The sequence below is a fragment of the Brassica napus genome, chromosome C7 (assembly GCF_020379485.1).
Source record: "Brassica napus cultivar Da-Ae chromosome C7, Da-Ae, whole genome shotgun sequence".
In the NCBI taxonomy this organism is placed as follows: Eukaryota; Viridiplantae; Streptophyta; class Magnoliopsida; order Brassicales; family Brassicaceae; genus Brassica; species Brassica napus.
In genome coordinates this window covers 29,219,450-29,233,616 of record NC_063450.1, presented here as the reverse complement: position 1 = coordinate 29,233,616, position 14,167 = coordinate 29,219,450, and the positions used below count along the sequence as shown (strand labels likewise).

Below are 14,167 nucleotides of genomic sequence, written 5' to 3'. Positions count from 1 at the left end.
CTCCCATCTCTTATACTCCCAAACTAGACTGCCTTTGTCCAAAGTCATCTTCTTGTGGAAAACACTATCATTGCTTCTGAAATAGTACACGGCTATCACAGGAACAAAGGCCCAGGCAGAATCACGATCAAGGTTGATATTGCGAAAGCTTTTGACACTGTTGATTGGGGCTTTATCTTCAGCATCCTGCAGGGTATGGACATGCCTCACTCGCTTCTCGTCTGGCTCCACTCCTGCATTACCACCCCAAGCTTCATGATAGGTTTCAATGGAACAGTACAAGGTTATTTTAAAAGCACTCGTGGGCTAAGGCAAGGGGACCCCTTGTCACCATACCTGTTTGTAATGGCAATGAACTGTCTCTCCCTCCTCCTAGACAGGGGCACTGCTGAAGGACAATTTGGCTATCACCAACACTGCAGAGACTCCAAGCTAACTCATCTATGCTTCGCAGATGATCTCCTTATCTTCTGTGATGGATCGCTGCAATCGGTAACAAATGTTTTGAGGATCTTGAAGCAAATTGCTGAGGTTTCAGGTCTAACGGTTACCATATGCCTAACTGAACCTGAAATCAACAACATCTCATCAGCAACGGGGTTGGTTCATGCCTTGCTACCGATAAGATATCTAGGGGTGCCCCTGGTAACAAAAAAAACTATCCCTAGCAAACTGTGAACCCCTGATTCAGCAAGTGAAAAAGAAAATTAATAGTTGGAGTGCACGCTCTTTATCCTTTGCTGGTCGATTACTTCTCATCAACACAGTTATTGCAAGGATCTCAAATTTCTGGTGTTCCACCTTCACGATCCCAAAGAAATGCATCAAAATTACAAACTCGTTATGTGGAGCATACCTGTGGAGAGGAACCACTGAGGAGCACCATTTTGCTCGAGTATCTTGGGATACAGTCACTCTATCGAAAGAGGAAGGAAGACTCGGGATCAGAGACCTCAACTATTGGAATAAGGCATGCACTCTCAAGCTGTTGTGGCTATTGTTCTTCAGATCAGGCTCCATCTGGGTCGCTTGGTTCACTAAGACGATCCTAAGCGACTACAAAAGCAATTTATGGACTATAAAGGAGAAGCAGAGCCATTCCTTTGCAATTAAGAAACTATTGAGAGTGAGAGATCTAGCTTACCCCTGGATAAAGATCAAGATAGGCGACGGGCGTTCGGCAAGGTTCTAGACCGACAACTGGAGCAGTTTTGGCAACATCAGGGAACTTCTCAGACTACCCTCCTACTCGGCACTAGGCATCACACCCACTTCAACTCTTCATGACATTCACCGAAATGGTGTCTGGCTAATATGGGCACCAAGATCTGATGTGCAGGTAGAAATTCATGCCCTCTTAACAACCATCACTCTCAACACTGATGAGGACAGGTATGAATGGTGTCCCAACGGCTCAACTACCTCAGTCTTCTCCACCGGTGCGATATACCGACTCATAAAGCAACACCAACCTCTGGTCCCTTGGAATAAAGTGGTCTGGAACCCGAGAAGAATCCCTAAGCATAGCTTCCTCACTTGGCTAGTAGTTCTGAACAGATGCCCCACTAAAGATAGAATCCTATCTTGGGGCCTCCAAACTACCCTTATATGCACCCTTTGCAACCTGGCGGATGAGACAAGAGATCACTTGTTCTTCGACTGCGTTTTCTCATCAGTGATCTGGGAGACACTAGCACGGAAAGCTCGATGTAGACCAATCAGCACTTGGCACCAACTCCTTCAGTACTTGCAACAACGATCATGCCCAAAACCTGAGCGAATACTTGGTCTCTTAGCATGACAAGTAGCGATCTACTACTCTTGGACTGAGAGAAACAATCGCCAGCACAGACAATGCTACCGCTCCTCGAACTCTATCATCATCTCCGCGACATCGCTGATCAAAAATAAAATCTCCAGCTTCAGGGACTCTAATCCAAGACTAGCTTCAAAGATGTTCCAATTATGGGTCAGCAGCTAGCTCAACCTCGCTCCTACAACCATCACGGGAACCACCACCATCTATCATCGGATCCCTCCTCCTCTTCATCCGATCGATCTCTGCTTAGACTTTTCCGTTATGACTTCTCCTCTTCTCTTCTGTATTGGGCTTTACCCTTAACCACTATTGGGCTTCGGCTCTTTTTGTATTGGGCTCCGCTTTAGAAACTGCCTGATGGGCCTCGATGAAACACACACATATATATATATATATATAAGAAGCATTTAAAAAAAAAAAAACATATTTTTCACATATGTCTAATGTATACTACTTTATATTTCTATAATGATATTGAATAGTAGTGAAGTTTAAAAAAATATATAAATAGGTCAGTCGGTGGACGCTTGGACGGTGGACCATAATTCCCAGCCGCGCGTTCTTTTTTGAACTCAAAATGCATGCAAAAATAATAAATGTTATCTTTAATCAAATTTGCAGGAAATCAGCAAAAGTGGCACAGTATTCAACAAGGCAGATGACCATAACGATTGTAATAAATAGACAGATACTCTTTTGTCAAGAATAATATTTTACTCTTTTTTCTTTCAAAATTTTTCATTCTCATTGTAGAAACTAGAACGTTCGTTGCCTAGAAAAGAAAAGCTTCGCTAGCTTGGCTTGGCCGTTGGCCGTGCGTGAACACGAAGGAACTACAAAAATGCGAATCTAATCAGCGGTGGACACGATAATCTTTTTGCAAAGTCTCTCTTGTCTTTTACTAATTTTATTTCCCTCTCTTTATTCGTTTTATCATTTCAATTTAATTTCATTTGCCTTTTCTATGGCAATCGTTATCGGAATTGTCGAATAAAGAAAGCTAAGCTTTGGCTGGAAGCAATTATCATTAACCAAAACGCGTTAAGCGATTCAATTCACTGCATTATCCACTCTCTTTTTTGTTTTCTCATTAACAACTTTATTGTGACTTTCGGATAAAACACTGTGTTGTAGTTTTAATTTCCTCAGTAATTTAACCAATAAACTAACCCAACCTAATTCAAATGTGAATGATACTATGAGTAAAGTCTAAGATCTATTTTGCCGACGAGCATTGAAGATGTAAAAGTTACTAGTAGTACATAATAGTATATGTTCGCGCCTAACATTTAAAAGGTGTAAAAAGTTGTTGAAATTAATTTACGAAATGTTGGTGGATTTAATTTCTTTTGACCAAAACGAGAAAATAAAATACTCTCTCCGTTCCTAAAATATCTATGTATTAAGAAAATAATTTGTTTCGAAAAAAATATATTTTTTACATTTTTAATACATTAATTAATGAAAAATTGTATTTTTACACTTGTAGTTTAATAAAATTTTATTGGTTAAAAGTTATTGGAAATAATTAATTAAAAAAATAATATATTGAAAAATATAATTTTATATATTTTCCTAATAAATGTAAAAAAACTATAACATGAATATTTTAGGAAGGAAAAAGCAAAAAATCACTCATTTGATTGGAACTACCTTTGTTACTTTTTCCTCTCACTTATTTATGTCACCCTCAACTTTCGTTATCTAAAGATCAAAGAAGTCCCTTCATTTCTCAAACCCATTTCAGGAGAAGAGCTTCTTTTATTTCAGCTGTCTTCAGTCTCTTTCTCTCTTGTCTGTATCATTCTTTTAGCAAGCCATAAAAATGGCATTCAGAACAAGATTATCTTTGATTCATCTTCTTCTTCTTGGAGCTTTAGCTCTACTGAGCAGTTTTGTGACAGTGAAAGGAGAAAGCCCTTACAAGTTTTACACTTGGACTGTGACTTATGGCGTTATCTCCCCTCTTGGCGTCCCTCAACAGGTACGAAATACACAACAATAGATTCTACTCACTTACAGTCTAAGATCCATTTTTTTAATGGTCAGTACCCTCTTAAAAACTCTTTATTGATGTCCTGTTTGTTTGTTTGTTTGTTTAAGGTTATTCTGATCAATGGTCAGTTCCCTGGTCCAAAGCTTGAAGTTGTGACTAATGACAACATCATCCTCAATCTCATCAACAAACTTGACCAACCTTTCCTCTTGACCTGGTAATTTTATACTATTTCTGTTTATATTAAACCAATAAATATTTAAACTTTACCATGTTCACGTAGAATGAATCCTCCTCTGTTTTGTGTAGTTCAGTTGATTAATGTGCCTTGTATTAGATGACTAGAGTTCTCTCAGTTCCTCTGAAAGGTTTGATCTTTATTTCCAATGTTTGCGATTCATAGGAATGGAATAAAGCAAAGGAAGAACTCATGGCAAGACGGTGTTTTAGGAACAAACTGTCCAATCCCACCAAACTCAAACTTCACTTACAAGTTCCAAACCAAAGATCAGATCGGAACTTACAACTACTTTCCTTCCACCGCTTTCCACAAAGCCGCCGGTGGATTCGGAGCTATCAATATCTATGCAAGGCCTAGAATCCCTATCCCTTACCCTCTCCCTGTCGCAGACTTCACTTTGCTCATTGGTGATTGGTTCAAAACCAACCACAAAACTCTCCAACAGCGTTTGGATTCTGGTGGGGCTCTTCCATCTCCAGACGGAATGCTCATAAACGGACAAACCCAAACTACATTCACAGGAGACCAAGGTGAGCTTTGGATCCCTCGGCTTTCCGTAGCTGACTAAAACCATGGCAATAACTTTTTTAATTGTCTAAACAATTACAAATAATGTTGCAATAACAAATAATATATAATTTATTATTCATAAATTATAATAATTGATAATTATTCATATATTATAATATAGAATTTTATAAAAAAATAAAATAATATAATTTTATAATTATAAATAATGATATTTAATTCAAATGTTATATATTTAGTGTATTGTTATAATTTATAAACGTCTAAACTATATAACTCATCATTTAGGCGTCTAATTAAGTGTTCTAGGTGCACGAATCACCTCCAGCTTAGCTTCTAGTGGTTTAACAAGGATTATCTCTTTGAGTGAGTTCTGGTGTTTTACTTACGGTTTGTGTTTAATCTTTCAGGGAAGACTTACATGTTGAGAATCTCTAATGTTGGATTATCAAGCACTTTCAATTTCAGAATCCAAGGACATACAATGCAAGTAGTCGAAGTTGAAGGCTCTCACGTCTTGCAAAACGTTTACGAGTCTCTTGACGTTCACGTTGGCCAGTCTTTATCAGTTCTTGTTACCTTAAACCAACCTTCTAAAGATTATTACATCGTTGCAAGCACCCGGTACACAACTTCCAAGCTTTCTGTTACTGGTCTGTTGCGTTATTCCAACTCCGGCGTCCCAGCTTCCGGTGACATGCTCCCTCCTCCCCCTGAAGATCTTGATTGGTCCTTGAACCAAGCCAGATCGTTCAGGTGGAACTTAACGGCTAATGCAGCTAGACCGAACCCTCAAGGATCGTTTCACTACGGAACAATCACTCCAACCAAGTCATTCGTTTTCTCCAGCTCAGCTCCTTTGATCAACGGGAAGCAACGCTATGCGGTGAATGGACTCTCTTACGTTAGCTCGGAGACGCCTCTTAAACTCGCTGATCACTTCAACATCCCCGGAGTGTTCAGCACAAATGCTATTCAGAGCGTTCCTTCTAGTGCTCCTGCAACTGTTGCTACATCAGTTGTTCGAGCATCTCTCCATGTATATAACCTGGTACGTAACAACAATATTCTCTCCAATATACTCTCCTATGGATATATCGGTTCTAGACCTCTAGAACCTTAACAAGAACAATGAGGAATCGATGCAGTCTTGGCACCTTGACGGTTATGACTTCTGGGTCGTTGGATTTGGTTCTGGACAATGGACACCTGAGCAGAGACCTCTTTACAATCTTGTTGACGCTCTTACCAGACACACAACTCAGGTGTACCCGAACTCTTGGACAGCAATCTTGGTGTCGTTGGACAATCAAGGAATGTGGAATATGAGATCAGCGATATGGGAAAGACAGTATTTAGGACAGCAGTTTTATCTGAAAGTGTGGGATCCAGTGCAGAGTCTTGCCAATGAGTACAATCCTCCTGATAATCTTCTTCTTTGTGGCAAAGCTGTTGGGAGACGAGTTTAGAAAGATGTCTTTATAGTGTTCATTTGGTCTTTTTTATTTAAGTTCATTTGTTTTGAGGGTTTTTTCGATTCAATTTGGTTGAGGTTTTGTTCTTACTGGTCATGAGAGTATGGCTTGTGTGACATTTGTAGTAGTAACACATGGAAGAGATGAAAAGTCAAATGTTTTCGGATTGCAGTTTAAAAATATTCTAGTACTAAAGTTGATCTTACTAATATCCACATACTAGATGATAATCCGCGTCAGCACGGAATGAATTTTTTTAAAATGTAAAATAATTTATTATTATAAATAATACATATTTTTTAACGATAATTTCTTTTTTACATTTGATTGGAGATGAGCATTCGGGTACCATTCAGGTTCGGTTTGAGTTTATTCGGGTTTCATGTATTTGGGGTTACATATTTTGGTCCTTTTCGTGTATTTATAAATTCAAATTTTTGTAATCTCTTTCAACCAGCAAAGATTTTTTAATACATTAAAAGTCGTAAAACATGTAAGGAAAGATTTATAAGGTTAGTTATTTACATATTAAAATAAGGTTCTATATTTTATAGTTTTTAGTCGTCCATTAAATGTTCCGCCCTTGCTATCCTAGCTAGTAAAATCGGTCGATTAAAAAAAAGGGGCGAAGAGCTCTCTAAGCTTGATACGTAAGCATGCTACTCAAAGTTGTCATTTAACTAATGCTCTTGGATTAATATATAGGGGATAATTTATAAATGTTCTTGAAAATCATTGCAAACTTTGAAATTATAATATTTATGTATTCTTATATGGTATATAGTTATATATATATATATATATATATATATATATATATATATATATATATATATTTTAAATATCTAATAAATGAGACTTTTTACACATATGATTTTAAGATCATGTATATCTTGTTATTTTAAAAATGTTAAACCATTGATCATAAATTTTTTAACATAATTTTTTTTAAAACAATTTAAGTAATTTATAGTCATTTAAAAAAAAAATCAAAATATAACATATACAAAAAAATCTAAATTTTAGTTTTATAGTTAATTTATTTTAATAAATATAAAATTAAACAAAAATGATGGAAGAGACACAAATTGTTATCAAATCTTTATTATTAAAATTATTAATTATCATATATAAATATATATCAGTCATATTTGGTAATTTTGTAGTTTTTATTTAAGGAAAGAAAGAAAAAATAGTAATTGTACATTTTTAATTAATTTTATTATTAGTTTAATGAAAAGTATAATATATATATTTAGATGGACCAACATATTTTTCTAAAGATTCTGAAAATCATCTTGCTGATGACACGTGGCCACACTCAAAGGTTATAATGCTCTTCAATTAATATATATAAGTGATTTAAGCAAATTGTATCCTGACTATACAACTATAACCCAAATATACGACCGCAGACCCCCAAAAAATAAAATCTCGTAGATATAATTATTCTAACACCCTTTTGTAGTCGGGGCAGGTGGTTTCGATTATGAGTATGTAATGGTATTATCGACACACGTCCATGCACTCTCAGGTTCAACTTTGGACCAAAAGGTGATGTTTTTTATCGTTTTAAATACCAAGATCTGAAATTATCTTCAAAAACCTCAAAGTGGAGCTTCTTGGTTACTTTGTTTGTAACCTTCACTTTGTTGAATCGGACAAAGAAGTTAAGTTCGGAATTGAGAAGCCTTGCTTGAAAGTTGAAAAGTATGATTCTATGGTTTGTTAAGATACGATGTTATCCACTCACATCATTGGAATGCTACAAACAGTACATTCTTTTACTTACTAAATCATCATACAATGCCAAAGAACACATCCACTGTAACTCACTCCTTTCGGATTCTAAAATCATCTGTTGTTTTACTGTCTTCCAAGAGCCTAAACCTATTTTGGCTCTCAAAATTCAGAAACTTGATAAAGTGAAGTAATAAAGAAGCTGGCTGCACCCCGTTCCATGCACGTGGGTCATCAGCAAGTTCATTGAGCCTGTTGTTGCGGCTTTCTTGTATGTATGCTACACCACCCCCCAAAGTCCCCGTATATAATCATTGTTTATTCACCTGACATAAATGAGATTATACGAAGAACCATCTTAAAGCCGGTTAGTGACTGAGAAAGAGCTAAACGCCAATATGTTCGTATTTTATAGATAGCTTTCAGTTTTGAGTGTTCAAATAATATAATGAACCGTTTAATTGAACCAAAAACCGGTTCATTCAGCTAATCCTCATAAACCGACTCTTATATGTCGTGAGTTTGCTCCGATGGAAAAACTCTTTGACGATCTAAAGAAAACCGTCTTCCTCCTCAAAACGGAGTCTCTCCCATCTTTGTGGATCCCTTTACTGTTTGTGCATCTATGAACTCCAGAACAATGAGATTTGATTTCTCACCCACGTCGCATTTGATATGAAACCACAACTGCTCCTCTGATCAGCAATTCAGTTCAACATCGCCGGTGCGGTCATCATTATCCTATCCAAGAAGAAACCTATAGAGCATAAATAGCATATTAGCTAACATAATGGTCGATCAAATATCCAACACCAACATTCGAAGTGAAGGTTGCATTTGAAGTTGATAGTTTATCACTTAAACGTGTTTGTCCAGAAAACTAAGAAAAAAATACGTAATGAGTTCTTTAAAAGGAATGTATTTATTTGCGTTAAATTCATAATTTCCGTGAGAAACGTTTTCTGCATGACACCTCAGCGTTTTGCGAAATAAAAACTTCTCATGAAGCCACGTCACACACTTTTTCAATAACTTAAAAAAAAAAATTAAAAGTGCTTCTCCTTTGATATATAGGGTATCTTTATTTTACTGTACCTTTTCAATAAATGTTAAAATTATGAAAATTCTTACAGATGATGATTCAAGATCATGATAGACAGATAAAAAGAAAATTGGGTAGATGAGAGGAGATGTGGTGAGATTTATAGTGAGATTGTGTTAACTTATTTCTAATTCTCTAGCATAAAAAAGAGATGTTGACAGATAGTGGGCCGGATTAGGCCCAATAAGAGAGATACGAAGAATAGTGTAGTAGTAACACATACAGGGATTTGAACTAAACTGTGTTTTATTTTGGGGGTAGTTTTGTCCAAATCACAAGGTTGCTGTTTCTTCCATCGGAAAATCACCCACTGCCTTCTTCCTTGCCTAAGTTTTGTCTTTGGGGTGAAATATGAATTGCGAAGTTTGTCAGCTGAAGGAACTGGTAAAGATCAGTCTTACGTCGAGTCGTCGTGTTCCTATTTCTGGAATTGTATCTGATGTTTTTGATACTCTTCTTTTTTGTTCCCTCGCAGGAAGTGGAATCCTTCGAGATACGCGAGGTTCTACGCTGTAAGCCTTCTCTTGTGTTTAGTTGGAATTAGGTTTGCTTCATCTGCGTCTGGGCTCAGTTAACTGGTCGGATCCTACTGATCAAATTATGTTTCATTTTCATATATATATATATTAGATGTAATATCTTAGGTATCTTTGTAAGCTTGAGTTAATCTTGCCAGTGCTGCTAGCTTTCTCGTTGTCTGAAACGACCGTTGACTTGTCTTTGTCAATTCTATGTTCTTCTTCTTCATGCAACTCTTTGATTATGACAAGGGTTCAATATATTGATGGCAGGCATTTTACATACTATTGTCTTTCACCGTGCACTTGGTCTTATCCGCCCTAAAGATATTGATTTGGAGCTTTTCGACATCACTTATGTAAGTATTCAGTATCTTACTTTCTCCTCCATGATTATGTTATGCTACAGAAGAAAGGTTACGGGTGTGACTGTGCTTTGATTTTGATATTTTTGCCTCATTTCCCCCGCGTTGTCACAGGTACAATGTGGTGAAATAGAGGTGGAAAAGAAAATTGATGAGACGATTGAGCATTTCATAAGCTGGATTGATAAACATCCCAACAAGAAAAGTCAGGTATCTCCATTTCCATTCACTCTGTATCTATATACTTCCATCCTAGTACTCACACGAGGATTGAACGTTTGGTAGCATATAGGCTAGTGTTCTTTATGTATTGGTCTAATCTTTTCTCATTAATCTCTTCCTTTATTTTCTTTTGTCATGGCCAAGATATGTGTATCCTTTTATGAAGTCAAAAGCAAACAACCCTCTTGGTTCAATAATAAACAACGGTCCTATTGGGAACAATGGTACGTCAATCTCAATGTTCTTCACCAGACTAAATCCCCTTCCCACCACTCCAAACTAGTTATGGACACTGGAGGTAAAGATTATTTTTATGAATTTTCTCCTTTCATCTCCAAAAATGATTACACTTTTATTTTCTTAGAATAGTTGGGTTAGTACATTGACATGTTCTGTTTAATCCAACGACTGTAGAGACGTCTGAGGAAAGAAGTTCCCGTAGGACAATGCTTGAGCAATCCCTTCAAGAAGTCTTGTTTCAAATCATAAAATTCGTGAATGAGAAAAAGGACCACGTCCCTCCAATCAACGACGGTGTAATCTACTGCCCTTTTGAGATCACTATGCCAAGGTACATTAATCTCTACTTATTCAAACACCAAACTGTTTTTTTTTAAGTGAATTTTTTTTCACTTACGGATTATCATGTACAAGAAAATGGACACTTAATTACTTAAAGACTGTGTTTATTAGATGCAACGATCCTTAAGGACATAGATGAGTTGAAGTGTTGATTGAATCCAACCTTTGTTTTTGTTTCAGCTCATCGGACTCAACCTTTGGGATGGATATTTTCAAGAGGATGCTCCACAGTGGTGGCCATCCATCCATGCTCAGTTGATTCAAAATTTAATTAGTATATATACGGACGTATACACTTGGTGTTACTTGGTCCAATCAACACTTTCCTCTGTATATAAACATTACGACTATTATACACTTGCCTCTGAAGTTGTTTATAGATAATGTTTGGAAGTGATATAAACACAGACAATGCATTTCTTTGAAAAAAAGAGTTAGGCTGCTGTTTTCCAAAGTTGGGATTAACGTTAGAATTTGTAGTTTCGTTCACAACTAACATACCTAATAAGTAACCAGATAAGACTACTTTTAAGATCACTAAACAGAAATAGAAACTAAAAGAGACATTGAAACCAGAGACAAGACGCCGGTGTATAGATAATATGGTCTCCCACGCTTATCAGTAGTCTCCAGACACGAACCCCACTTTGCTCTCTGGACCTTCGAACTGCCACGTCGCCGGTATTGGACCCACGTGGCTTGTAACAGCTGATGTAGCATCAGTAGCGCCAGTGGAAAACGGCCAGACCGTTATCCCTTGTCCAAACCTGACGTTGTCGAAATACGACCCTTGACCAAGCCCAAGTCCAAACCCTTCCAGCCCATTAAAGCGGCCACCAGGCCCATTTCTGCTTGCGGCGGCGTTGTAGCTGAGCAGAGAGGTGAAACCTCCGAAGGCCGACGACGCAGTTCCCTTCGCCGCCGTGACACCACCATCGTTAGACGACGGAGGGAAAAGAACAGGCGTCGCTTGTAAGGGGAACTCCCGGCTTCCGACGGCTGTGGAAACAGGGACGGAGGAGCAAGTGCGAGAGCGTTTGGAGCTTTTACGGGAAACGCCACCGACGGGAATGTCACGGAGAGTACCACCGTGAGTCCAGTAACGGCGACAAGCTTTGCAGAAATGGCGAGGCTGCGAGAAGTTGTAGTTGTTGTAGTAGCAGAACTTTGTGTTGGTTGATTCGCAGCGAGGACAAGGAAGCTGGTCTGGCTGATCCGCCGCAGCTCCTCCATGGGGAATCTTAGTTAATCGACGCGACTCGTTGACATCAGAAGGCATCTTGAAGATAGAATGAACGAAAGTTAAAAAAATTGTAAGCTAGCTTTGGGGTGTGTTTTAAAGGTTGGAACTTTCTGAGAGAGTATGATGGTTCCTTTTATGGACGAGGGAGAGATGGGAGGGGGAGGGGGAGGGAGGAGAAGAGAGTGTGGAGCTTTGTGACAGAGTTGTGTTGGGTTTATTGTGAACATAGAGAGACAGAGATATGCTCTGTTTCTTTCTCCTCTCTCTCTCTTTATTCTCATGATACGTAGGTGGTGGCTCTTCTTTCAAGATTCTCTATTTTTAAGAAAATTAGCATATGAATAACCCACAAACAATTGAATTCTCTAAGTCTCTCTATCCTTTACTTTGTCACATGGGTCGCACGTATAACAAAATTCGAAATAATACAATTTACCAGGCATAAGTGCTGATTGAGTACCTTAATATGTATATATATACATGCACGTAGGAGAACATTTTAAAACTGGATTATTATTTTTTTTGTCAGCAAATGGATCTTATCATAAAATTCAAGGTGAATTAAATTAGCACAAGATTATTATTATGAAGACACAATAATTGTATGAATACTGACTGAACATGCTCTTGCGCGGGACAGGACAAATGGTGGATGTTTAAGAGTAAAGCAAGAGAATCTGATGACAGCTGTGGTTCTGTCCCAAACGCAGGATCGAAGAGGGTTACAATTGTAAATAGGGTGCTAAAACGGTCAAAAGAGACAGAAAGAGATTCGTTTTGGGAAGAGACAGAATCAAGCCAAGCTTGTCGGATAAAGATAATGGATACGGAGAATAGGAATGGATAAGAAGCAGAAGCATGCAAATCTTCACCCCAAAACACACAACAAACATTTTTGAGAGAGAGAGAGAGACATGTGAGAAGTGTGTGTGTGTGAAGACGTGTCTACTGGTTCAGAGCCGTCCTTTTACTGTGTGCCCACCGGTCTACTCTGGTCAAGCCCTGACACACACTCTTTATCCGATTCCTTTGGTCATTTTCCTAGTCTGAGTCCTCTCTCCTTCGAAGGGCATTGAGAGGCTACGTTTATCTTTCGGTCCGTCTGAATAATGGGCCTTTTCTTTTGATGTATGACTGGGTTAGGCCATGGGCCTTGATATTATTTGGGATTTTGTAATCATATGTTAATGGGCCATCGGTTGTTGCAACTCACCAGAGAAAAACGCATTGTCGGGCTTATGATGATTCTCTCTTCTTCTTTCTTTCCAGCTATTTTTAATCATTGGTTTAATTTATTTTGTATCTATCACAACCTTATGTTTGTTTTATATAAATATTTTGTTTTCAATTCTAAATTGGTATATATTATAATATATATGTGTCTATCAATTTTTAAAACATAATAAGTTTACGATATAGTTTTTTCATTGAATAGATTGTTTCAAACTTTCACATGTATTTGTATCTTCTTCTATATATATATTTTTTGATTATTATTTCATTATTAAAATTATAACTATATATATAAAGATTAGTAAAATATTGTTTTATTATCATATTCAAAGATATTGTAACATTTCAGAAATTTAGAAAGTTTTTAAAAAATTAAACATTTCCTTCATAGATTTATATTATCGAGTAAATAATTGAACATTTAGTTTTTGTTTAATTTTTAAAATAAACTATATAGTTTAAAATTTGTTTTCGTTGGTTTAAGGTAGTAAAGATTAATCATTGTTAGATAATACGATTTTTGTTATTTTAAAAAAAAATCTTTCTAATTTTAAAAGTTAACATCGACAAATATTTAAATATTTAACATATGGAGGTATAGTATTACAACATTAAATTATATATATTTAATATATACTATCTATAAATCCAATGGATCATTTATCGTTTAAATCCAATTATTGATAGCCCAATAAAAATTTCTGGTAGACCCAAAATTTAAATGATAAGATTATAGATTAAATGTAACATGACTTTATAGAAATATGTCCATTAGGTACATTTTTAAAAATATCACACATGAATTAAGGTTATAACTTCTGTTTTAATATATAAAATATCACACATGAATTAAGGGTGTGACTTCTGTTTTAATATATACTAGGATTGGACCCGCGCGCCCGCGCGGGTAGTTGTTCAATTTTGTATGGTTAACATTTTAGAATGTCCATATTTATATGTTTTTAGAATTTCCTCAACTTGTTTGTTAATGTTTAGCTAATAAACTTATTTCTTATTGAATTTTTTTTTGTCATCTTAATGAGATTGTTTGTTTTCAACAGCCTGAGTTCCTTGCTTATTTTATTTTGACAAAATAACACTAA

General features: G+C 36.6%; 4 protein-coding genes across 5 annotated transcripts; 3 read left to right on the top strand and 1 right to left on the bottom strand.

Moving 5' to 3' along the window:
- The first annotated feature begins 345 nt into the window (after window positions 1–345).
- Window positions 346–1,801, top strand: LOC106393538. Its single transcript, XM_013834230.1, has 3 exons — window positions 346–645; window positions 692–1,180; window positions 1,340–1,801. The coding sequence occupies exons 1-3, from the start codon at window positions 346–348 to the stop codon at window positions 1,799–1,801; spliced, it is 1,251 nt and encodes a 416-aa protein (XP_013689684.1).
- Window positions 1,802–3,490: 1,689 nt separating this feature from the next.
- On the top strand, window positions 3,491–6,230 carry LOC106390353 (L-ascorbate oxidase homolog). 2 transcript variants are annotated; one of them, XM_013830795.3, is made up of 5 exons: window positions 3,491–3,803; window positions 3,923–4,032; window positions 4,219–4,586; window positions 4,995–5,635; window positions 5,733–6,230. In XM_013830795.3, the coding sequence occupies exons 1-5, from the start codon at window positions 3,645–3,647 to the stop codon at window positions 6,051–6,053; spliced, it is 1,599 nt and encodes a 532-aa protein (XP_013686249.2). In that variant the 5' UTR covers window positions 3,491–3,644; the 3' UTR covers window positions 6,054–6,230. The 2 variants fall into 2 exon arrangements, with proteins under 2 accessions (XP_013686249.2, XP_013686250.2); XM_013830796.3 differs by having other exon boundaries at window positions 3,633–3,803; window positions 5,700–6,230.
- A 2,907-nt stretch (window positions 6,231–9,137) lies between these two features.
- BNAC07G16440D (autophagy-related protein 101) lies at window positions 9,138–11,016 on the top strand. Its single transcript, XM_013831606.3, has 7 exons — window positions 9,138–9,285; window positions 9,377–9,413; window positions 9,693–9,778; window positions 9,899–9,994; window positions 10,151–10,304; window positions 10,421–10,577; window positions 10,769–11,016. The coding sequence occupies exons 1-7, from the start codon at window positions 9,253–9,255 to the stop codon at window positions 10,845–10,847; spliced, it is 642 nt and encodes a 213-aa protein (XP_013687060.1). The 5' UTR covers window positions 9,138–9,252; the 3' UTR covers window positions 10,848–11,016.
- LOC106391041 (dof zinc finger protein DOF5.8) lies at window positions 10,983–12,274 on the bottom strand. Its single transcript, XM_013831605.3, has one exon. The coding sequence runs from the start codon at window positions 11,865–11,867 to the stop codon at window positions 11,208–11,210; it is 660 nt and encodes a 219-aa protein (XP_013687059.1). The 5' UTR covers window positions 11,868–12,274; the 3' UTR covers window positions 10,983–11,207.
- Between the last annotated feature and the right edge of the window lie 1,893 nt (window positions 12,275–14,167).

Excerpts from the sequence above, each read along its gene's own strand:
- LOC106393538 (XM_013834230.1), top strand. The coding sequence starts at position 346 with ATGGCAATGAACTGTCTCTCCCTCCTCCTAGACAGGGGCACTGCTGAA. Across the intron at positions 646-691 it reads GATATCTAGGGGTGCCCCTG|CAAGTGAAAAAGAAAATTAA; the intron begins GTAACAAAAAAA and ends CCCCTGATTCAG. Across the intron at positions 1,181-1,339 it reads AGATAGGCGACGGGCGTTCG|GTAGAAATTCATGCCCTCTT; the intron begins GCAAGGTTCTAG and ends TCTGATGTGCAG.
- LOC106391041 (XM_013831605.3), bottom strand. The coding sequence starts at position 11,867 with ATGCCTTCTGATGTCAACGAGTCGCGTCGATTAACTAAGATTCCCCAT.
- BNAC07G16440D (XM_013831606.3), top strand. The coding sequence starts at position 9,253 with ATGAATTGCGAAGTTTGTCAGCTGAAGGAACTG. Across the intron at positions 9,414-9,692 it reads GATACGCGAGGTTCTACGCT|GCATTTTACATACTATTGTC; the intron begins GTAAGCCTTCTC and ends TATTGATGGCAG. Across the intron at positions 10,305-10,420 it reads ACTAGTTATGGACACTGGAG|AGACGTCTGAGGAAAGAAGT; the intron begins GTAAAGATTATT and ends CAACGACTGTAG.
- LOC106390353 (XM_013830796.3), top strand. The coding sequence starts at position 3,645 with ATGGCATTCAGAACAAGATTATCTTTGATTCATCTTCTTCTTCTTGGA. Across the intron at positions 3,804-3,922 it reads CTCTTGGCGTCCCTCAACAG|GTTATTCTGATCAATGGTCA; the intron begins GTACGAAATACA and ends TGTTTGTTTAAG. Across the intron at positions 4,587-4,994 it reads TACATTCACAGGAGACCAAG|GGAAGACTTACATGTTGAGA; the intron begins GTGAGCTTTGGA and ends TTAATCTTTCAG.